The sequence below is a fragment of the Rhincodon typus genome, chromosome 3 (genome assembly GCF_021869965.1).
Source record: "Rhincodon typus isolate 14 chromosome 3, sRhiTyp1.1, whole genome shotgun sequence".
NCBI lineage: Eukaryota > Metazoa > Chordata > Chondrichthyes > Orectolobiformes > Rhincodontidae > Rhincodon > Rhincodon typus.
The window spans coordinates 59,732,806-59,758,176 of NC_063334.1; the positions used below are offsets into that span (position 1 = coordinate 59,732,806).

The 25,371-nt window shown below is 40.8% G+C and overlaps 1 protein-coding gene across 1 annotated transcript in view; it reads right to left on the reverse strand.

Moving 5' to 3' along the window:
* Nucleotides 1-25,371, reverse strand: part of vps13a (vacuolar protein sorting 13 homolog A) — a 330,557-nt gene that overhangs the window by 222,598 nt on the left and 82,588 nt on the right. Inside the window, exons 18-20 of the mRNA XM_048593475.1 lie at nt 16,833-17,034; nt 11,155-11,269; nt 1,801-1,937 (exon numbers count right to left, since the gene is read on the reverse strand). Coding sequence (XP_048449432.1) covers nt 1,801-1,937; nt 11,155-11,269; nt 16,833-17,034 — 454 coding nt within the window. The remainder of the gene's footprint in view (nt 1-1,800; nt 1,938-11,154; nt 11,270-16,832; nt 17,035-25,371) is intronic.

Here is a 25,371-nt window from a genome sequence, read left to right on the forward strand (position 1 = left end):
ATCTGTAACGATCAAACTACACCAAGTTACAACTCAAATATGTAAATGAATACTTTAAGAATATTTATATATTTTTAAAATTATATTCTTAACTGTACTGGTTCATAGCACATTCAGCAATACACAAAAGCTTGTGTGAAAGCCTGAGCCAAGTTTTTATAAATGTATACACACAAATGCACAAATCACCCATTTATATTAACTGCTTTGCTGCTATATTGTCTCATTTTGATTGATGGATATTGCCATTACTGACTATCCAAACTTAACTAATGTTTTAACATATCCACTGATGAATCAAAGAATGTTATAAGTGACATCTGACGAATAGGATATCCTGCCTTGGGATTTTTAAAAAAAATCTGGTCATGCGCTGTGGGCATCATTAACTGCGCTGTTTTCTTTAAAACTCTGAATACCCAATTGTCCTTGAGGTGATGGTGATCTTGAACCACTGTAATCCTTGGAGTTAGACACACCCAAAGTGCTTTTAAGAAGAACTGTCCTCCTAAAGATAGGTAAAACATTAGTTTCATATTTTATTCAAAAGTACAAGATAATACCTCCTCAGTGCAACAGTCAGTTGACTGTATCCCAGGGTTTTAGATATCTAACCAATCTGTTCAGGAATTATACACCCCTCTGCAGATGGGACTTGAACTCGGGTCTCCTGTTTCAAAGGTAGGGATACAACTGCTGTGCAACAAAGGACTTTTTTTAAAATAGAAAATATGGATAAGGTTCATTTTGTCACATTGTAGTGACATGGCACTGCCAATCTGTGTCCAGCACACGCAGGGGCACCATGCCACAGGTGATGGTTTTAATAATAACCTTAGCTTGCACCAAAAGCCATTGCAATGGAACCTGACTAATTGTTACCAAAGTTACATAGTTTGTGCAGGGTCCCCTGGATGGTTATCAGGAGTGGGGACAAAGATTGATTCCACTGACGCCAAATCCAGACATAGATGTTTTAATCAACTTCTGGAACAAATGGGACTTGAACCCAGCTTTCCTAGCTCAGAAGTAGGGACACTACCAATGTATCACAGGAGTCCTAAATACAAAGGCTTTTTTCTAAATTTTTATTTAGCCTAATTTTGTAATCAATCCGTTCAGAGATGTTATGACACATCTCTAGAGCATGTGGGACTTGAACCTGGGCCTTAGTCCAGGGGTAAGGCCATTACCACTGTGCCACAAGAGGACCCTTAAAAGCAAAGATTTAACAGTTCTAAGTACTGGACAAGAGCTGACATACCAGCAGCACTGTGGACTGCAGTTTTACTTTTGACTTTTAAATAACAGAATTGTCCCATTGAAACTAAAATGAGAGACATACTAAAGTAGTACATTTTTCTGGACACACTAAATGTTAAAAGAAGCATTGTTGATGGTTTAAATGAAGATATCAAGAAATCAGTTATTTCATTAGGCAGAAGGGTATTTTTAAAACAGACATATAATCTATCAATACCATTCAGATAATGTATTTCTATCATTCCAGGTGATACTGTTGGGCATACTTTAAGATCAAAAGGTTAATCCAAATGAAGCACGGTGAACTCAGATTATCTTTTTTCTGTAACTACACAATGCATTATATACAGTTAGGCCAAATAAATTGACACTTGTTTTCACTCCAAGAACTTAGTGAGGCTTTAGACATTTGCCATAATAGAATTTTTGTTCCTTTTCTATGTATGTGTCTAATCAGTGGATATGAATAGATAAACAACTTTTAATATGATTTTAATTACGTAACATTCAGACAATCCTGTCACTTTATAAACTTACCTTCAAATTACCAAGATCAAGAACCAATAAGCTGGCAGATTTATCAAAAAAACCATTCTGTGGAATAATGACGTAAGAAGCCATGAGATTCACTTTTAAGTCCAGGACTTTCTGTGTCTCAATAATGTACATTAAGCCTGTAAATAGCACAAAATGTATTAATATCTCATGAATACAATAAGTGGGCAATCTTTAATGAGATCATGTTTACTTTTTTAAAAAATACATTGATATGACTAAATGCAAGAATGTTTATCCAGCCAGAAAAAGGTACATGTTCTACATTCCTACCTTGGGAAAATTTGTGTAATGTTACCTACAGTCCAGTCAACAGTCTACACTAGTCAAAAGAATGATTACTGCCTGAAAATTACAAAGATACTTCAAGAACTTTTACAACAATAGCTGTTCTCGTACTCTTAAAATAGTAGTTTCGATATATAAATGTTAAGTTCTGCAATTTGGCTCTTCAGTTTTACCCTACATTAACTGGCTGTTCAAGATTCAGTGTCAGAGATTCAGCACAAGAAAAGAATGTCAATAATTACTGAACATGAATTGAAAGCAGAATTACGTCTAGATTGCAAGGCACAAAAGTGAATGCTTATTTATGCCATCCCATAATACATGTCGAAATATTAACTGCACATCAAGAAAACAAAAACAAGGATGATGTAACACAATACTGTAAGAATTTATTTCCCATTATTTGTTAAATAAAATATAAATATATTTTCTTGGTGATAGCTAAGAGGATTAAAATGTCTCATTATAAAAATTGATTCCTCTGGAGTTGACATAAACACATGAGTTTTGCTTCTATGTTCTCAAAGATATCATTATTTACCACTATTAAAAAGATCATAAGTATTTTCAAAGATTGCAAAATAATGTTCAATCCTAAGCCATAAGACAATAAGAAATCAGAACAAAAGTAGGGCATTTTGATCCCTTGAACCTGCTCTGCCATTTAATGGGGCCAAGGCATTGTATAAGTACAAGGACTTGGTTCCAAAGTCTCTCAACCCCTCCTCATCTGTCTTAAATTGGTACCTTAAGTCTGAGATAATGTCTCCTGGTCCTACAACTCCCACAAGGGGAAGCATCCTCTCGACATTTACCCTGTTAAAGCCCTTTCTGAATCTTACGTTTTCGTTTAGATCACTTCTCATTCTTCTAAATTGTAAAAAGTACAGCCCCAATCTATTTAGCCTTTGCTCATAAGTCAAGCCCTCCATACCATGGGTCACCCTTGTGAACCTTCTCTAAACTGCCTCTGGTGAAATATCTTTTCTTATATTTGGGGACCAAAACTACTAACAGTACTCCAGATGTTGTCTCACCAGCACTTTGCACAGTTGCATTAAGACTTCCCTACTCTTAAACTTCTTTGAAACGAGGGTCAACATTTCATTAGCCTTCCTGATTACGTGCTGTAACTGTATGCCAGTTTTCTGTGTTTCATGCACAAGTAACCCTAGTCACTCTGTTGCAGCTTTTCTCCATTTTAAAATACTTTTAGATCCCCCTTCCAAAATGTTCACGTTTCCCCATTTTATACTCCATTGCCAAATTTTGCTCATTTACTTACCCAATCAATCGTGCACTCTGAAGTGTTTGTATCCCTCTCTCAACCTGCCTTTCCACTTATTTTTGTCTCATCTGAAAATTTGGCTACATTGCATTCACTTCCTTCCTCCAAATCACAAATATATATTGTAAATATTTGCGGTCCAAGCACTGATACCAGAGCCAGCCCCCGGTCACTGGTTGCCATCTGAAAAAGAACCCTTTATCCCTACTTGCTGCTTCCTGCCCTTTAGCCAATTCTCTATTTATGCCATCTCAAATACCACAGGCTCTTATAATATGACTTAACCTTTTGTCAAGTACCTTGTCGAATGCCTTCTGGAAGTCCAAATACAACATATCTACTGGTTCCCCTCTATCTACTCTGGTTGAGGCTTCCTCAAAAATCACTAAAATTAGTCAGGCACAATTTCACTTTCATGGAGCAAATATTCTACCTCAATATTTATTCAAATAATTTGAGAACTAAAGAAACCACTTCAATCCATTTATCAGGGATGGAGGAATCCAAGGTATTCAGAAACAAAAAGTGAAAGGAAGAAGGGTTATACACTGATTCAGGAGAATTTACAACACAATATGAGATGGGATATGCTGGAAAGATTAAGGACATAATCTAACAAAAACAAAGTTGCTGGAAAAGCTCAGCAGGTCCGGCAGCACCTGTGAAGGAAAAAACAGAGTTAATGTTTCAGGTCCAGTGACCCTTCCTCAGGACTGGTGGTGGCTGGGAAAACGTCAGTTTATATGCAGAAAAAAGGGAGGTGGGTGGGGTAGGGAGTAAAAGATTGGGCTCTATCCTAAGAGAGAGCTAGGTGGACAGACAAAGTAGTTGCTAACGATCAGGCTGGGAGGGTGAACAGTTGTTAATGAGGACTGTTAGTGACCAACAACAGGGGGTATGCGATGGCAGGCTATGTGGTAACAAGTCCTGGTATGTGGGGTAGGGGGCTGGGACATGGGAGAGTTTAGGCCCTAAAATTTTTGAAGTCAATATTGAGTCCAGAGGGCTGTAGGGTCCCCAAGCGGAAAATGAGGTGTTGTTCCTCCAGCTTGCGTTGGGCTTTGCTGGAACACTGCAGGAAGCCAGAGACAGAGTTGTTGGCCAGGGAGCAGGGTGGTGCATTGAAGTGGCAGGCAACAAGTAGTTCAGGGTCTTTTTTGCGAGCAGGACATAGATGTTCGCAAAAGGTGTTCTGCGAAGTGGTCGCCAAGTCTACGCTTCATTTCCCCAATGTAGAGGTGACCACATTGTGAGCAGTGACTGCAGTAGACTAGATTCTGGGAAGTGCAGGTGAAGTGTTGCTTCATCTGGAAGGTATGTTTAGGCCCTTGGATACTGGGGAGGGAGGAGGTAAATGGGCAGGTGTTGCACCTTCACCAGTTACAAGGGAAGGTGCCGTAGGGCTGTGGGGAGGTGTTGGGGGTGAAGGAAGTGTGGACCGGGGTGTCCTGGAGGGAACGGTCCCTGCGGAAGGCGGACAAGGGAGGGGAGGTGGTGTCTGGTGATGGCATCTCGCTGGAGGTGGTGGAAATGGCGTCTGATGATGTTCTGACTGTGGAAGCTGGTGGGATGGTAGGTGAGGATAAGGGGAACCCTATCACTGTTGCGGGAAGGAAGAGAAGGGGTGAGGGCGGAAGTGCAGGAGATGGGTCGGTCCTGGTTAAGGGCCCTGTCAACCACGGAGGTGGGGAATGCTCGGTTGAGGAAAAAGGTGGACATTTCCGAGGCTCCCTTGTTGAAGTTGGCCTCATCTGAACATATGCGATGGAGACGGAGGAACTGAGAGAATGGGATAGAGTCTTTACAGGAAGCAGGGTGTGAGGATGTATAGTTCAGATAGCTGTGGGAGTCAGTGGGTTTGTAGTAGATATTAGTGGCCAGTCTATCCCTCCAAAAATGGAAACAGGAATGTCGAGGAAGGGAAAGGAGGAGGCAGAGATAGAGCAGGTGAAAGTGATGGCAGGGTGGAAATTGGAGGCGAAATTGATGAAGTTTTCCAATTCCAGACAGGAGAGGGAAGCAGCACCGATGATATCATCGATGTTTCAGAGAAAGAGTTGTGGGTGGGGACGGAATAGGACTGGAACAAGGAATGTTCTACGTACCCCATGAAGAGACAGGCATAATTAGGGCCCATGCAGGTACCCATGGCAACGCCTGTTACCTGAAGAAAATGAGAGGAGTTAGAAGAGAAGTTGTTGAGGGTGAGGACGAGCTCGGCCAAGCAGAGGAGGGTGGTGGTGGGTGGGGATGGTTCAGGTCTTTGCTCCAGGAAGAAGCGGAGAGCCCTAAGACTCTCCTGGTGGGGAATGGACATGTAAAGAGATTGCACGTCCATGGTAAAGAGGTGGTGGCTGGAACCAGTAAACTGGAAGTTTTGAAGCCGACGTAAGGCATCAGAGGAATTATGGATACATGTAGGCAGGGATTGGACCGGGGGGAGGAGACTGAGTCAAGGTAAGAAAAGATGAGTTCTGTGGGGCACGAACAGGCTGAAACAATGGGTCTGCTCAGGCAGTCCTGTTTGTGGATTTTTGGCAGGAGGTAGAAACAAGCTGTGCAGCGTTGGGGGACTATTAGCTTGGAAGCGGAGGAGCGGAGATCACCGGATGAAATGAGATCAGTTACAATCTATTTGATTCAAGTTAAGAAAGAGGAGGAAGTGGTATAAGACATCAACTAATGGGACAGATATTTGAGAAAATTTTCAAAATAATTAAAGGAGGTTCTGGAACACAGAGCAACTTGCCATTGTGATAATGGGGACTTGGAGTATGATGGTGGCATTGCTGATTATTCCCCCCAACCCCCAAGAAAAAAAACACTAACTGTTTCTCTTCCCACAGGAATTGAGATTTGCTGTGTATTTCCATCATTTTCTGTTTTTCTTTGATAATGTGCTGGATATGGTTTGGGAAATGAGATGGGCCAAGGGATCATGTCAGTCAGGGAAAATTTAAGGAACAGTGATCTTAACATCATACATTTTAGATTATTAATGGAAGGGACAATTAGAATGAGAATGAGAGTGTCGAAAAAAAACTCCAAAAGGAGTGAAAACAGATATGCTTCTCGGTAGAGAATGGACTGTATCCAGAACGTATGGCTCTTCTGGACTGAACACTCTTGTGGCTGCAGAGACTGATTAGTCAAGGGTGGTCTCTTCCGCAGCAGGCACTGACGAATAGTGTTAGCTTGAGGATCTGACCCAGGTAAATTGGAGTCAGAGGCTGATAAGCAGCAATAATTTGGCCTGCTTGTGAAGAGGAAACATACATTCACACAAGGGAAAAGATACAGCAAAAAATGTCAGGGCTCTATGAATGATGCAAAAGGTAGAGTAAGATGAAGCAGAAGAGTGTACATATGACAAATATAATTTGATGGAACATATGAGGAACGTGGATGAATATAGAAGGTTCAGAGGATAGGTGTAAAAAGGAATTGACAGAGCTAAGAGGAACACAAGAGGCCTGCAGCTAACAAAAAACCCCAAGTCTTCTACATACATGTTTTAGCAAAACATTAGTAAGTTTGGAAGGGGGGGGGGGGGGGGGTGGTTGCTGACTGGGTACCAAAAAGGAGATATAAATTAGAGGTAGAGGACATGGCTAATAAAGTCCATATTTATCCATGTGAAATTATCATAAAAGACAAGATGAATGAAATAATGGATGGGCTAAAAATTAATAAAAAGGCAGTACCAAAAAGACTGGCTACACCAAGTTGGTAAGTCACTAAGACACAAAGCAATAATTTCAAATAGTGGAGGTACAGGCAGGATTCTTCAAATTATCTTCAGACAAGGGAGTGATGTGACAGGACTGGAGAATTGCAAATGTCATATTCTCATGCAATAGATAGGATTAACCCAGAAATATAGGCTATTCAATTTATCTTCTCTATGGTGGGAATGGTTTTGCAAAGATCTGGGATGTAATTTACAGTCACTTGGACAATTACATATTTGGTGAAGGCAAATTGGGTTCCCCAGGGACCAGTACTAGGACCACTGTTTCTCTTGACAGGGACTTCAATGCAATTGACAATTGTTAACAGTTACAAAACTTGGAAGCTTTGGAAAGGACTGAAGCATTGAGAGGAAAATTATTAAAAATTTCAAGAGGATGTAGAAAGATTAGTGTAATGATAGACACATGGCAGATGAGATTTCATGCAAACAGTGCAACGGCATATTTCGGTATGAAGAATTGGAAAGGCAATCTAAAATTAAGGCTATATTTCGAAAAAGGGGTGCAGCAATTGAGAGACCTGAAGATATGTGGACATAAACTTGAAACCGGCAGGGCAGCTTAACAGAGAGATTAAAATACCACAGGGGATTCTGGGTATTAATTAGGTACAGAGTACAAAAGCAGGGAGAAATTATACTGACCCTTAAAAAAAAAAAAACAATGATTCGGTCTCAACTGGTACATCGCGGTCAATGCTAGGGACTCAAACAATTAAGGACCCAGCACGTATCCCTATTGCACGCCACTTAACACACCTTGAAAACTTGAAAATTACCCATTTATGCATTCTGGTGTCTCATGAGCTAACCAATCCTCCATCTACACCAAACAGATTAACCCCATGTCCTGACATCTTGTCCAATATATTCTGAAAATCCAAGTACAGCGTATTTTTTCAGGTTCCCTCTTGCCCATTTTGTTTCCTTCCTTCCTCAAATAATTGTAATAAATGAAAGGGATAGACAGAGTAGATGCATACAAGATGTTTTTCTTGGTTAGGGAGTTTAGAACAAGGGGGAATAATTTTAAAATTATGATCATGGTTAAGAGAAATACTTTTACTCAGAGTGTGGTGAATCTTTGGCATTCTCTATCCCAAAGGGCTGTGGAAGCTCAGTCTTGAATATATTTAAAGTAAAACATAGGCAAATTTTGCCTATCGGTGGTGTAAAGGGTTATGAAGATAATGTGGGTAAAAAAGCACCGAACCATTCAATTAGTCATAGTTGTACTGAATGGCAGCGCAGGCTCAGCAGGCTGAACAATCGACTCCTGTTCCTATGCTCCTAAATTAATCAAACATGATTCCTTTTCACAAAATAATATTGGCATTGCACTGATACTTGCTAAAATATTCCAAAATTTTCTCATGACAGATCTAAGCTAACTGGCCTGCAGTTTCCGGTTTTCAGTCTTCTTCCTTCCTTTCCTGATTAGAATCATTACATCACTACTTCTAATCTGATAGGACCTCTCCAGAATCTACAGAATTTTGGAAAATTAAAACCAATGCATCAACTCTCTTAGGAACCACTTCTTTTAAGATCTTTGAATAAAGTCCATCAGGACTTGGGGACTTGACAGCATTTAGAGCTAGAAACTTTTCTGTACCCTTTCCTAGTGATGTCAATAAGTTTAAGTACCTCTTTCCCTTTTACCTTTTGATTCACGATTATTTCTGAGATGTTTGGAACCAGTCAAACGGACTTCATTGGTAGGGAAATTTCTAGAAACAATTAACCGGGATGAAATTAGCAGTCACATGCAAAAAGGTGGTTTGATCAGGAATAATTAGCATGGAATTTGAAATGAAAATCATGTTTAACTAACTTTTTTTTAAACTGGTAACGGAAAGGCTTGATGAGAGTCACGCTGTTGATGTGATGTACATGAATTTTCAGACGGCATTTGATACAGTCCCATACAACAGACTTGAGGAATGTTACAGATCATGGTATAAAAGATATCAAGAGAAATGTGGATACAAAATTAGCTCAGCAACAGGAAACAGAGTAACATGCAATGGATATTTTTCATACTGGAAGGCGGCTTCATAGTTGCATTCTCCACAGACCGGTATTAGGAACTTTGCTTTTCCCAATATGTGTTAATCATTTGGATTTTGGTGTACAGGAGACAATTTCTAAGTTGGCAGAAGGCACTGAACTTCGAAGTATTGTAAACCAAGAGAACGACAGTGTGGAACTCCAAAGGGCCACAGACAAGTTGGAGTGGAAGGTCAGGTGGCATATGCTATTCAATGCAGGGAAGTAGGAGATGATAAATTTTAGTAGGAACAGCATTGAAAGGTAATACCAATAAAGGGGGTGGTGCAGGAGCACAGGAATGTGGGAGCACATACGGAAGTGGCAGCACAGTTGGAAGAAAGAAATAAAGCATAAAAGATTCTTCAGTTTTATTGTTCGGAGCATAGAGTAAAAGAGCAAGGGAGTGAGCTTGAATTTGTTAGAACTCAGCTGGAGTATTGTGTACTGAGAACAGGTCACTGGACCCAAAACGTTAATTCTGATTTCTGTTCACAGATGCTGCCAGACCTGCTGAGCTTTTCCAGCAATGTGTCTTTTTGGTACTGTATACAGTTCCCCATACCAGATTCTAGAAAGGATGTCAGCACATTGATGTGTGTGCAGTCACGATTTACAAAAATGGTTCTAGGGATGTGGAACTGCGGTTAAGAAGATGTATTGAAGAAGTCAGGACTGGTCTCTTTGGGCAGAAGGGTGCTAAGGGGGGGATCTGATCAAGACTTTCAAAATCGTTAATGGGCTAGAGAGAGTAGATAGGGATAAACTGTTCCCAATTATAGAAAGGAACATGAACAAAAGGGCATAGATTTAAAGGTGATTGGCAAAAGAAGTAAGGGTAGTGGGGGGGAAAAAAACTTTTCCACTTAGTAGTTAGGGTCTGGAATGCACTGCCTAGCAGTACAGTGGAGGTTGGTTCAACTGAGGCAGTCATGAGGACATTCATGATTATTTGGATAAAAATAACATGCAAGGGTTTGGGAAAAAGCAGGAGATTGGAATCAGGTAAATGATGCTCACTTAATTGACCCAATGGGCCAAATGGTCTCCTTCTGCACCATAACACTTGATATTATTTGAATCCTCTACAGTGAGGACATAGAAAATAGCCTTTCATTTAATTTAACATTTTCTACTTTCCATTATTCTTCCCCCAGAGGAACAATACTCAGTTTCCATTCCCTTTTCATTTTAAATTTGTAGAGTATATTAACATGTATTTAATATTTCTGGTAACCTTTTGTTACATTCTAATTTCTCCCTCCTTAGTATTCCATTAGTATTTCTTTGCTGTTCCTTATAATCAATCTTCTAACCTGTCGTTCACCTTTGCAGAACCGTACATTTCCTCTTTGAAACTGTCTTTAATTCTCTTAGGCAGGAATAGAGCGCTATTCCCTCGGGTCTTTTTTTCTCACTAGAATGCATTTTTTGAAACAGCAACTAAATGTTTGCCACTGCATCTCTGCTAACCCATCCATTAACAGAACTGTCCAGTTTTCCTCAGTCCGCTCTGCCTTCGCATTTTCATAATTGCTCACATTAAAATTTAAAACAGAAGGCTTGAATTCACTCTTTCCTCCCTCAAAATAAATATAAAATTCCATCATATTCTGACCACTGTTACCTAGAGGTAAACTTCACACTTGCATTATGAAATTCATCTGCTATTTCACTAGTATCAGTCTTCTTATTCTTAAATACATTCCACACTTTGTCTTCAGTGAATTTCGAAATTATGCTCATAATTCATATCCAAGTCCATTAAAAAACGTTAAAACAAAAATAGGATAGCTCATTCCTTTCAAATTCTCGACTTCCATATGTTTGGGTGATACTCCAAAAACAAACAATATTTTACTGTAATTATAAGAAATTATAAATTATTCAACAACTCATCAACCCTACTTTAAAAGCTTCCTGATTAAAACCATTGCAGAAATACAATTTTGATACTTACCAGTTGCAGTTTTGTCACGGAATTCTTCGAGCTTCATCAAAGTAGCCGATGTTAGTTCTACCAGTTGTACATCTGTTGGAGGTCGAAAGAAGTCGACTAACCCATTTACAGTTCTCTGTTGGAATGAACGTATCGATAATGTAGTATCAAGTTGTCTAAATTTAAACACACAGCTTCATGTATAGGAATATGATAGCATTGTGCTACGACCCATACAGAAACACTTCAGAATTTTGCTGAAGTACTGTGGGTCTGCCCATTTAAATGGAGAGTATTTCTCATGGGTGAGACATCCCCAGTATTGGGTCTCATATTTCCATGAGGAAACCACGCTGCAGATCAAGGTGCAGGTCACTGATAAAACATTATGGAAGACTCAGCCAATTAAGTCTTCAAATGAGCAACAGGTAAGTACATCAAGGTGCAGGAGTGGCTGGAGGGGATGGAAAACGTAAAAAGAAAATGAAAATCTGAAACTGGAATGACACTAATGCTTGCTTTGGGGTGAGAGGACAAGCTCTTCTGCTTCAGCTAGTTCAACGGTCAGCTAAGTATTTCAAAAATGTAGGCTTCTATTTGCAAAAGTATATTTTGAGCAGCTGGTGCCTCACAGCAATCTATTTCTGCAGCAGAGGTCTCAAAACAGTTTTCTACCCTAATTTGTATATGATCTTCCAGAATTTTATCAATATAGGGCTGAATCTTCCCAGAAGTCAGCTAAGTGCCATTTTCATCAAGTTTCATGCAGTATTTCTCTCTGGTGAGATCTCTCAAAGCTTCTCACACACAATGCCAAACCCACATCATTGAGGTGCTTTACCCTATGGCACCCTTCACCTCTAATATTAGTCTATTCTTCTGCCTTCGCCATCAGCGGAAGTATTCAGCACTGCTTAGCTAGTGGTGAGAAGGACACTACCTGTGAGATCCTTTTTGTATGCCTGGTTTGTCTGCGCCACCTCATGCTGCCCACAAAGCAGCTGCGGGCTGGGGTGGGGGGAGCATGGTAGAGACCGTCACATTTCTCCTTCTAAAATGTGCCTTTGCAAAGGAAGTCTACAGAAAGATGCAGTGGTTTTCGTCGAGGGTCGTCCCGAACAGCTCCATGATGCAGGACTCTGTGCTCCATGATCTGTTCCCCAGGATGCACTCCGAGACAAACATTGCCCGTGCTGAGAGGGCCCTCAACTCAGTGCAAGATGCTCTTTGGTCTGCCCAAAACTTGTGGGTCTTCAGAACAAGGAGTTGACCCCAACAAAATGTTGCAGACTGGTACATTCCAAGGTCCAGGACTACGTGCTGAGGGATACACTAAAACTTGGGGCAGCTGCTGCTAAAACGCAGTGGGTAAAGACCACTGTCTGAGATCTATCTGCCAAAGCTAAGTGGAGGTTCATTCAGTTATCAGACCTCACAGTGCCACAAATGCATGTAAACATAGTCTTGAATGTGTAAGAAATATCTTTGGTTTGTTGTATACAATTAAAGTCCAATGTTTTTATTTCCTTGATATGCTACTATACAGAACCGAACTGCATTTGTGACTGTAAACATATATAGTTTGAAGCTCAACGCAAGCTGGAAGAACACCTCATTTTCCACTTGGGGACTCTGCAGCCCTCCGGGCTCAATATGGAGTTCAATAATTTTAGGGCATATAAACTGATGTTTTCCCAACCACCATCAGTTCTGAGGAAGGGTCACTGGACCCGAAATGTTAACTCTGCTTTTACCTTCACAGATGCTGCCAGACTTGCCGAGCTTTTCCAGCAACTTTGTTTTTGTTCCTGGGTATATACATACATACTTATGAATACAGTTTTGAAATTTTTTTATATGAGAAAATAAAAGAGATTCTCCCAGAATTCTACCGAATGTTGCAGACTGTCACAATGCAAGGTACAGGACCACATACTGAGGGACACACTATAGCTTGGGGCAGCTGCTGCCAAGTCGCAGTGGGGAAAAGACCATTGTCTGAACGGACTCCCATTTAACTTCAGCAGGAAGACTTCAGTTACTGGACCCTCAAGGTGCCTAAAATATACATCAATATAGTCTGATTCAAGTAGGAGATGCCTTTGGTTTATTTGGAGATAGTCAAAATCCAATGTTTATTTGTTTACTTGACATGTTACCATAGAGAATTGAACTGTATTTGTGGCTATGTATATATAAAGATATTTTTAATGAATAAATTATGTTTTTGAAATAAAAAAAAAATCCTGGATTCTTACTCCAGCATTATCTTTAAAAAGGCCATTGTGTACTTATTCAACAACGGAGCTGCCGTGCACAGTTTCTGGCATTTGTCCTGGACTACGGAGATAAGTTGAAGTTGGCACGCAGCTTGGCAGACAGGGACCTGGAGGATAGGACAGTGCCGCCAAGCCCTAACCTCTTCGTCTATGACAATCAGACAAGGCCACATCATCAGGTCCTACCAACTAGGTCAGAGGTTGCCGCTCAGTTTAGTGCAGTCTCTTCCTATGCTGCTAAATGCTCTTTGAAAGCCAAAGATCTTTTCTACACTGCCAGGTTAAGTGTCACCATCTTCACCCCAATACCTCTGACTCATTCTATCTCTGCCACTGCACCCACCTCCCATCGAGGCTTATATATTCTACTACTCCACTATTGCATGTGGCATCTTCCTTCACTGACTCATAGACCTCAATCCCCCCTACCACTGACTGTGCATGCCCTCTTCACAGTTTACTCATTCACTCAGGTGATATCTTGTTTGGCCTACCCAAGTGCAAAGGAATACATCAACAGTAGGAACTTGGGAAGTATGGAGGAGAGAGATCTTGGTGTGCTCATCCACTGATCACTTAAGATAGCAGGGCAGCTAAATAAAAGTGGTTAAGAAGCATAACATACTTGCCTTTATTAGCCAAGGCACAGAGTTGAAGAGCAGGGAGGTTATGCCTAAACTGTATAAGACGTTGGTTAGGCCACAGCTAGAATATTATGTTCAATTCTGGAATCCACATTATTGGATGGATGTTATTGCACTGGAGAGGATGCAGAGAGGTTTTACCAGGATACTGACAAGGTTGGAAAGGTTCAGTTATGAAGAAAGATTGGATAGACTGGAGTTGTTTGCATTGGAATAGAGGAGAAGGAGGGTAAACCTGAATGAGATGTTTGAAATTAAGAAGCATAGACAGGGCAAACAAGGAGGAACATTTCCCCTTGGTTAAAGGTATAAATGATAGGGACATAGATTTAAGGTAAGGGGCAGGAGGTTTAGAGAGGATGTGAGAAATTTCTGTTTCATTCAAAGGGGACTGGGAATCTGAAGTTCATTACCTGTAAGGGCAACAGAAGAAGTGAACCTCATAGCATTTAAGTAGTATTCAAATGCATACATACAATGCCAAGGCATACTAGGCCACAGGCCAAGTACTGGACAGGAGCCTTGAACGTTGCTGAACATCTTATAATCAGTGAACATCGGCACATCTGACCTTTTGATGAAAGGAAGGTCACTGAAGACGTAGTAACTGAAGAGGACAGCATGATGGCTCAGTGGTTAGCATTACTGCCTCACAGCACCAAGGACCTGGGTTCAATTCCAGCCTCGGGCAACAGACTGTGTGGAGTTTGCATATGCTTCCCACGTCTGCTTGGGTTTCCTCCCACAATCCAACAATGCGCAGGTTAGACGGACTGGCCATGCTAAATTGCCCATTACAGTCCAGGGACGTGCAGACTAGGTGGATTAGCCATGGGAAGGCAGTCTGGGTGGGATGCTCTTCAGATGGTCAGTATGGACTTGATGGGCTGAATGGCCTGCTTCCACAGCGTGGGGATTCTATGATTCCGCTTAGCATATTACCCTAAGAAATTCCTGCAATGACACCCTGGAATCGAGACAATTGTCCAAGATTTGTGCATTGGTCCTCATTAAAGAGGATGCTGCTGCCTGTGTAGCAATAGAATAGGGAGTTGATAAAAAGAGATAGAGACAACTTAAAAGCTGGCAGGGGTGAAAACAATCAACCGTCTGGTGTGGATGTAATGTATCAGATATTACCCAGGGATGTCAAGGTAGAAATTGCGGAGTATTAGTACTGAGTAACATTGGTATGAATGGGATAACAATAATCCAACACAATAATCTGGCCTTTAACAAAGTATGACTCAAATTATAGTTTGGATGGGTAACTTCAACGCAAATGATATTTGATTAACTTACTAGCATTGACAAATAAGTAAAGATTCCTTACTCCATCTAATCTATTCCTTCCAAAAGTGATACATTGTGTATCACAGTACTTTCCACCCCACCCAAAATATTTCATTACCTGGGAGAACAATCAATAAAAGTGAAAAATACTCCCAGTAATTTGGGACATAAAACCATCCTGGAGAATTCCTCTCCAACCCACCTACACAATAAGGACTAACAAGAAAATTACTTCGGCCCTGAAATGTTTATATTTTGAGAGTGATGACTCCATAACCATGAACAGCTTCAACTCGTTTGAAGGAATTCAGCAAAATCTGCAAAGCACCCATTCAAGGTCCACTGTTCTCTATTAATAGAACCACCTCCCGAATTTATTCTAAAATTCTTCTATGCTCTCACCTCTCCATATCCCTAAATCGCCACCAGCACTACTACTTTGAGATCTCTCTTCCATTTCTGGCCTCTTCAGCATCTCTGATTTTCATTGGCAGCTGTGTCCCCAACTTCTGGGATCTCTCTCCATATCTGATTCACTTCCTTTCTTTCATTCTTTAAGACACTCAATTTATCTCTTCATTCAGGCACTTGTTGAGTTGCTCTAATGTCTCTGTATGTGGCTTTGTTATATTTTGTTCAACAATCTTAGGACCCCATTAAAGGCAAAATATAACTATAAAGTGAATTTGTTCTTGTTGGAGAAGCAGAGACTGTTCTCCCTGGAGCAGAGAGGGATTGAGAAGATTTTGACAGAGTCATTAAGAACGTGGGCATCATTGACATGGCCAGCAATTATTGCCCAGTCTCAACAGCCTTTAAGAAGGCGGCTATGAACTGTTACCTTGAACGCAACCGGCTTGCTAAATCACTTCAGAGGGCATTTAAAAATTAAACATATTGCTGTGGCCCTTAAATCAGACACAGCTCAGACTCTGAAAAGACAGGTGTTTTTGTTTTCTGAAGGTCATGAATGAAACAGACTGGTTTTTATGCCAGTTTTATGATCACCATTACGGATCATAGTTATTTCGTATTTTGATATAGAAAATAAAGTGACACAATTTCAAGTGACAGAAAGGTCAGCAATTAATCAACACAAATTTAAGATTTATGGTAAAAAAAAAATACCCAGAGGGATGGGACACAAACTTGGTTTTTAAATGGGTCAGTCATTGTGATCTGGAATGCACTGACAAAAGGAGAGCAGAATTTAACAGTAAAACTTGAAAATGGTATTGGATAATTTCTTAATGGTTTAAAAGAAAAACAAAAAAGGTCATCGTGGAAAAAACAGAGAAGTCAGACTGAGTAGACTGCGCTACCAAAGAGCTGATTCAGGCACAACAAACTGAATGGTCTCCCTCTGTGCATTTTTCAATGCATGCTCTCTCAAAACACTGGATAAAAACTAGTTAAAATAGCTTAAATATGACTTTTTAATTATAACTTTAAAATGCATTGAACAAATGTGCATTTCACTCACCGCATCATATACAATTTCTAGTGGACGTGACTCCGCCTTCAGCCGCTGATCAGCTCTTTCATCCAACGGATTGGTCTCAAACATGATCCTGAGCAGAACTTCTTCATTCTCGGTCAAAGCACTCCTTGAAGAAAGCAGCAATGGCTTGTCTGTGTTCTGAGGCAGTCCTGTCACTTCCAATGTACTTATCTTTGCTTCAAATCTATATTAAAAAAGGAAATCCTCAAAGCTAACGTAATAGAGTTTGCACATTTGTACTAAAACCCTAAGCCATCAATTAAAAACAGATAATGCTGTAATACTCACAGGTTTGGCAGCATCTGTTGAGACAGAAACATTAATTTTCCAGGTAAAGGACATTTCTTCAGAAATAAAGGGGAGCGGGAGAAAGTAATGGATCAGATTTGAAGCAAGAGAAGGGGCCGGGCAAGGAACAACAGAAGTGGTGATAGGACAGGAGAGATTAACTGACAAGATGATTTCATGGTACTAAAGGCAAAGGGAATGATAATGTTGTCACAACGAACCAAAAGATTTGCTTAAAGTTGGTGTAAATAGGTAAGGGAAAAGTCACCATGGTCCCAGAGGACCATAAGGTTGCTCTTTTAATAGAGAAAGATTACGAGGGGTGAGTTTAATCCAAAGGTCACCCTGTCTTGGGCAAGGGGCAAAGTTGAGAAGGTGATCCTTTCACAGTGACCTGTATTATTAGTGTCAATCTGCACTGCAAAGCAGCCATCTAGCCAAGGAAATCACAGAATAATCAGGTCAAATCTTCTCAGTCACAGAATACCACTACAATAGTTGCCCAGGACAATTTTCTAGGCCTAGCCACCTTCAGCTGCTTCTATCACAATGCTCAAAAACATGTGCAACTCCTCAAGATACTGAAACAATCTATGTTCATATGGAGCAAGACCTATGGAAGCACAAACATTAAATAAGCGCAAGACAGTTTATAGATTTCTAGTCACTAATGGCATCAAGGATATGGAGATAGCTTAAGAATATGGCATTGAGGCAGCATCCTTCTATCCACAAAAAGCAGTGGACATCATTGCTTAATAACAAGTTACAACTGTGAAAAAATTCCAATGTGCCTAGGAGAAGAAATTTCCAGCTTTAAAGACTCTCTTGCTCTTTAAGAACTATTCACAGATAGTCAGTCAGCAACTGCAAATGCATGGAGAAACAAGCAGTCAGTCGGAGAGATTGAAAGTGCAGTAAGGGAGAAACAGAATGATAGGCTAAAGTTTTCAATGCAGGCAAGGTAAGAAGTACAGAAAAAAAAACACAGCATGAACCTGAATAACCACACCTGATAGTTAAATATTCCATGAGGAAATGAGAAACTGTAGGTAGTGTTTGTAATTGAGCTCCACGAGAGAAAAAAGTCACAAGGCTGTTAGGAAAGGGGAAAATATCTTGAAATTAATGACACAAGAAAATAGGTCAAGAATTCCATAAGTAAAAATGGAACATCTACACCTCATATTGAGCACTGCCACCACAGAAAGTGGATACCATGGATACAGTAAGGAAATCAGAGAAGTACTTTTAACCAAGGTTCCAGCACCAGGATCACCACAAAGCAGAATTAAGTCAACATAAGGGATAATTTTAAAGATTAAGCAGGCAGACACTTATAGAATAAAAGTTAGGAGACTTCTTGAGGCCATAAACAAGTAGAGATCCATAATTTAAATGCAGACCTAACAGAAAAATTTGTTATGGCCACAGTCTCAAGAATTCTTTTTCCAGTTGAGGTTCTAGACATGGACATGCTTTGACCATTAGATTATGAAAGGCAGGAAACCTCCATTTTGCCCACAAGAATAAGGGCCACCTCTCAGAATAAAGTATAGATATACAATAATACGTTTTCTAAAATCAGAAGTTTTAAAAAGGAAATAATGCAGTTTTCTGAGTTTGTTGGACCTGTACTCTTGCCAATTCAATTGTGAACAGCCCCACTGTTTTGCTAGAAATTTGCCCATGAGTAGCCCAGTCTACGTTTGGCCAGATCCTGCCTTAGTTTAATAAAAACTGCCTTCCACCAATCCAAAAGCCTTTTTTGTATACCATCCCTTTTCCTCTTCCATAACAAAATTCAAATATTTTGTGTTGTGTCTCTATTACTAAAGTGCTCACCCACTATCACCTCCAACACCTGTCTAATTTTGTCCCCCAGAATTAGGTCCAGCATGCACCATCCTTTATTGGATTTCCTACACGTTGATATAAAAAAGCTCTCCTGAACACATTCAAAGGAATCTGTCCACTCGAAGCCCTTTACACTATGAGAATCCCGACTAATGTTGGGGGAAGTTGAAGTCCTCCAGAATAATTACCGAGATTGTTTTCACACACTTCATTTAATCATGTACATATCTGCTCCTCTACTGCCCGTTAATTGTTTGTGGTCCGTAAAACACTTCCAGCAGTGTGGAGTACCCCCGTTTTACTCCCAAGCCATACCCATAAAACTTGATCTGAAGACCCTTCAATGATATTTTCCCTCCTTACTGCACTAACTGACTTCTTAATTAATCATACAAGACCACCCCTCTTTTATAGCCTCTCCTGTCCCGCCTGAATATCCTGCACACCAGAATTTTGAGTTGCCAGAACTGCCTCTCCGTCCACCATGTCTTGTGACGGCAACAACATCGCAATTCCACTTGTCAATCCATGCTCTTGCCCATTATGTCCCTCACATTAGAGACCATCCAGCCTAACCTTACTCCCTTGAAGCTCAATATGGCTGAAACCACTCTGCCATTGGTTTCTATTGCTAAAGTATGTTCTGTTCCTATTAAAGTGACATTGTTTTCCCCTTCTGCCCCTGCAAAACTGGTTTAAATTCCTCCTAACAGCACTAAAACACATATGCAAGGATTTTCGTCCCATTCTGGTTCAGTGTAGACCGTCCGAAGAAATGGTCCCAGTGATCACAGAATCTTACTCCTGCCCCCTTGCACCAACTCTTGAGCCACGTACTCATTTGTCCTATTCTCTTATTTCTGAACTCAATAGCATATGGTATCTGGAGTTATCCAGAGATTATAACCTTTGTGGTCCTGCTCTTTAGTCTACTGCCCAGCTCCCAAAATTCTTGATGCAAGGCCTCATTCCTTACTGTACCTATGTGGTTGGCACCAATCTGTATCACAACCACTGACTTATCACCCTCGCACTTCAGGATGCCCTGCAGCTGCTCAGCAACATCCCCGACCCTGGCACCAAGGAGGAAACACACCATCCAGGAGCCACATCTATGATAACAGAAACACCTGTTCCCTAAATAACGAACCACCTATGACTATCGCTCCGGCTTTCTTCTTCCTCCCCTCCTGTACAGTCTGATCCTCCCTTCCTTGACATTGATTTCCATTTCAGGGAATAGGCTGGCCACCCTTACACTCCCACTGCCCTGAGAGGTCACCTGCCCTACCTGACCAATTCTCTTGGTCTGCCTGGTGGTCACCAATTTCCTGGACCTGCATTGTAACCACCTTTCTAAACATGTTATCCATGAAACTCTTAGTCGCTCAGGCTAAAAGTGCATGCTTAGAACCTGTTACAGAGTGGAGATTGAACCCCTCTGATAATTAAAACCGAAACACCCAGAGAAGCTCGCCTCACCTCAATTTGCTAAAGGAAATGGGAAAAATGGTATAAACTGCCTTTCATCTCCCAATCTGTTATAAAGGAGGTTCAATGGAATGAAATTCTTTCACTCACTCTATAACCAACAAGTAACAATTTATTTATTCAACTTGAACAATGAACAAATTAACAGAACTGATAACAAACCAAAACAATATCCTCTTACTTACTAACTAATCCAAACTAAAAATTCTAATGGCATGCTGTTCCAATAAAAGTCCCACTTATATAAACAAAAGTAATAAGAAAAATAAATTAAAACTTAGACTCTCAAAACTTCAGTCAGGGATTATTTCTTCGTTGAATCCTTGCGTCAGGAATATTAGCTAAGAATGCGTCGTACCTTTTAAATCAGAAAGCTTGAAGATTGCTGAGAGCCGGAGTTTTAATCTTGCAATGACAGTCTGCTCTCACTGCTTTTCAGAAATTCTCTTCTTATATACCCTTGATGACCAGTCAATTTTCATATAATCGGATTGGTGCTAGGTTGTCCACACCATCAGATTTAAATTTGACTGGGTTTTGTTATCTGGGGCCTGGTTTAAATTAATTGGCTGATATTCAAGCTGGTTGCCTTAACAACAAAACAAGCCTAAGTTGCCAACCACACAGCCAATTGATACATATGCTTCAATTTCAGAACTATCTGTGCATCTGCAGCTGCTTGCAGTCTGTTTTTTTTTTAAATTTTCAAGCTTAGAAAAGCACATCACCTCTTAAAAGGTCACACACTCTTTCCCCTCTATTATTTTTACAAACAAGTTCTAACATCCTACCTTTTAATTCACAAGGACTCTACCCAACTTTGCAACAAACCCTGGGGACAGGTATAGCTGGGCATATTTCAGATTAGAGATGAGTTGAAGGTGGCATTCCCCAGGGATCGGTATTGGGACCCTTTTTCTGATCTATAGAAATGATTTGGGGATGGATTTTGAGAGCAAAATCTCTAAATTTGCAGCTGATACTAAGCTAGGGAGAATAATGAGTTGTAAGGATGATGGTGAGCAACTTCAGTTGGCTAAATGGGCAGCCACCTTGCAGATGAAATTCAATGAAAAGAAATGAGGTAATGCATTTTGGTAGAAGAAACACAGAAAGACAATACAGGCTCAATGGTACAACTTTGAGGGGAGTACAGGAGCAGAGGGACCTCAAAGGTTCATGTGCATGATTCTCTGAAACTGGGCAAATTGAAACAGTTAAGGCGGCTTATAGGACTCTTGGGTTTATAAATGGAGGCATCCAGTTTAAAAAGCAAGGAAGTAGTGCTACACTTCTACAAATCATTGGTCAGACCATATTTGCAGTATTGTGTTCAGTTCTGGGTACCTTATTTAAAGGAAGGATGTTAAATTCCTGGAGAGAATTAAGGAGATTTACCAAAATAATGCCTGGGAAGATTACAGAGATTGGGCTTATTCTCCTTGGAGCAGAGCAGATTAAGAGGTGGCCATATTGAGGTTCTCAAAATTATGAACAATTTTGGCAGGATATCCTATTTTCACTAGTTAGTATGTCAGTAACTAGCGGTCACAACTTCAACATTGTCAGCAAGAGAGCTAGAAGTGAGAGGAGGAAAAACTTACTCAGAACTGTTAGAATTGGAAATGCACTGCCTGGAGGAATGGTAGAGGCAGATTCCATAGGTGGTTTCAAAAGAGAGCTGGATATATATTTCGAAGGGATGAAGTTAGAGGACTACGAAGATGGGGCTAAAGAGTGGGACTAGCTGGGTAGTTCTTTTGGGAGCTGGCACAGACAGAATGGGTAGAATGGCCTCCTTCTGCACTATAAATCCAATGATTCTATGATTCTTCCCTGGTTATGATCAGCAATCTTTGTGTGCCTAATAGTTTTTCTCTTCTCTTCCCCTACAGCAGAAAAATTAAGTGGCTCAGTTGGCATCATTTTGGCACAAACTCTTCTTCTCTCAAAACTTGAGGCTGCTCCCAGCATTCCTCTTTGCAGCTTTGCCCTGTGCCTCACTGCAGCATGATGCCCAATGCAGCCATCGCCTGCCCCCAGGCACACCACAGCCCGACAGGATCTTTTCCACTCTCCCAACAGGCCACCACCCCCTCCAGAAAACACTGGCCATGCAGCTATCCATCTCAGGGGAACCATGTGTGAGCTCAGCAGCTCCCTGTCTTCCCCTGACCTTTGGAATGCTGATGACTTTGAAGCGTGGCAGCACACCCATCACCCCTGAGGCAATGGCCAAAATAGTGGAGCCCACATAGCAGGGTGCAGCCCACAGCTGCTAGAAGAATGCATGAACCGCATCTGGGCATGGAGCCAGCACAAACAGCAGCACTACCAAGCAGTAGCCCAGGCAGATGCTAGACACAGCAGCAGACAGTTCCATGCTCTAGAAACAGAGCAGTGACACAATGTGGCGAAGAACAAGCAACAAGCAACAAGCAACAACCATGAGGTCCACGGTCCAATGGACAAAGTACCCCAAAAACTGTGTATCGGGGCAACGGCCTCTTAATTGTCATACTTCACTGAGGTAGTGTGCTGGAAGTTAAGCCTTGCCGTTTCCAAGAGGTGCTTCAAAAGATAAAGACGTCAAAATGCACAAAATTTCCAAATTTAACTTTCAATTTAGACCAAGTTGACAGAAGTCTGTATTGACCGAGACTTACTATAAATTACAAATAAATACAGAATCTACCTCCAGGTAGACAATTATGAACAGTCAATATTTAACACTAATAGATAAAGCTCTAACCCCCTGAAACTTCCAATGTACACATACATACAGACAGACAAGTAGAAGATGTACAACTTGCTCAAAAAGGCAGCAAACCAGTCAAGATAAACTGCATTTTGCAAAGACTATTCAAAGAGAATCTAGTTCAGAAAACAACTTGTCTAAGAACAAATTGTTGTCAGCCAAATGGTCAAAGGGCAGTGGGTATATGAGTTTCTTGGGTTTCCTCAACTCATGGCAGAACCCAACAAGAAAATCTAATGGCATTACCTATGGTACAAGTGAAAATTATTGACCTGGACTCCCTGTGACTTCAATCCCACAGCAATGTGGCTGCCACTTAACTACCCTCTGGGCAATTAGGGATAGGCAATGAATTGCCTAGCCGGCGCTGCCCTCGGCCCATGCATGAATAAAGAAAAATATATATTCAACAAAAACAAAATCTGCAACAGCGTAGGGTTTGGAAATGTTTTCCGTTCTTATCATCATTAAAGAACCTTCAGATGACAGCATTAATGGCAAGAAGAAGCAAATACTGACAAGAATGAGCAGCACAATGCACTTTATTTCACTGCAGAATCTAACTGAAGTCATGCCGACAGCAAAACTATCTGCAGAACAAGCACGTTGGACTTTAAGGATAAAGAACTGCTTGGGAGGAGATGGGATAGAAGCATGTGTAATCATGTACATGCACGTATAAATGTAAACTATGGGGGAGGGTGGGGGGAGGGAAGAAGCTTTGGAGAGAGATGATAGGACCATTAAGTTAGGAGCTAGCAAGAGGCCATTCAGCCCATCACATTTACTCTATGTGGATAAAGCTGCTGCCAACTCTCAGCTTTCTTACCAGTACATTATCCATAGCCTTGGATGTGCACCTGAAGCAAGTTAATTTGCAAGTTCCTTTTAAATGAGTTGAGTTGAGCATTTTTGTCTCACCATCAAACCATAGCAACAAATTCCAGACACTCCCCACTTCTCTGGGTGAAATATGTTTTCCTTACGAACTCTTAAATCCTTCTACTAATCACCTTGTATCTGTGACCGCCGATATCTGAAATCTTGTATCAGGTAATTGTGAAAGAGTTAATGTTGGAGACTGCATTAAGCTCCAACCAATCTGATGTCAAAGTCATTGGGCAGGAAATCGGGAGAACGGGTCTGGATCTTGAAGTGGTCAAACACTACATCCATGTCGCCCAGCAGTCTTCATAACAACGTCTTACTAGCTGATGTAACTTGCACCTGATTGCTATCATGTAGAAAACCACATCTTGTGAAGGCAAGAGCCTCTTCATGTTGAAGACTCAATATTGTTCATCTACCACTGTAAACCAAATTGTCCAAACACTATAGCTAAAAGAGCAGGTTAAAATTTGGAAGTTCTGTGGTAATTCATCTCCTGATTCCTGAAAGCCTGTCCACCATCTACCAAACAATTCAGCAAAGTGACAGAAAACTCTCCACTTGCCTGGGTGGGAGAAACTCCAATAACACTCAAGCAGATTGACATCATTCAGAACATAGCAGCCCAATGATCAGCACCTTACCTATTAATTCATTGACTCCTCGCATCAAAAATACTGTGGCAGTGTTTTGTTTTTTTTCACACGCAAGGTGCGCTACATCAACCTCGCAAGCCTCCTTTGACAAGCCTGTCACCTCTACCACCTAAAGCATAGGCACATGCAATACTATGAGCAGCAAGTTCCCTCACAAGCCATACAACATCCTCTCTGCCGTGCCTTCATGGTCAAGGAGTCAAAAACCAAGAACTACCTTCAGAACAACATGTGGGTGCATCTGGAAGTCAGAAACTCCAGTGGTTTGGATGGTTCATTATCATCTTCAAGGCAAATAGGGATGGGCAATAAATGCTGGCCTTGCCAACGACGCACACATATGACAAACAAACAAAAGTTGCTGTTCAGCAGGAGTCAGGCTTATGGAACAAGAACTGGGTTTCAGAGTTTCACTGAAGAGTTCATTGAAGAGATGAGGTGGGAACGGGGCAACTAACAGATAACAGTTTCAGAGAAAATGAAGCAGAGGACAACAGGGAGATGTGCACAAAATCAAAACAATCAATTGTTAGATAATTGCTACTTAGAGACATAGAAGAAATTCTGAAAGAAGGACACAGTG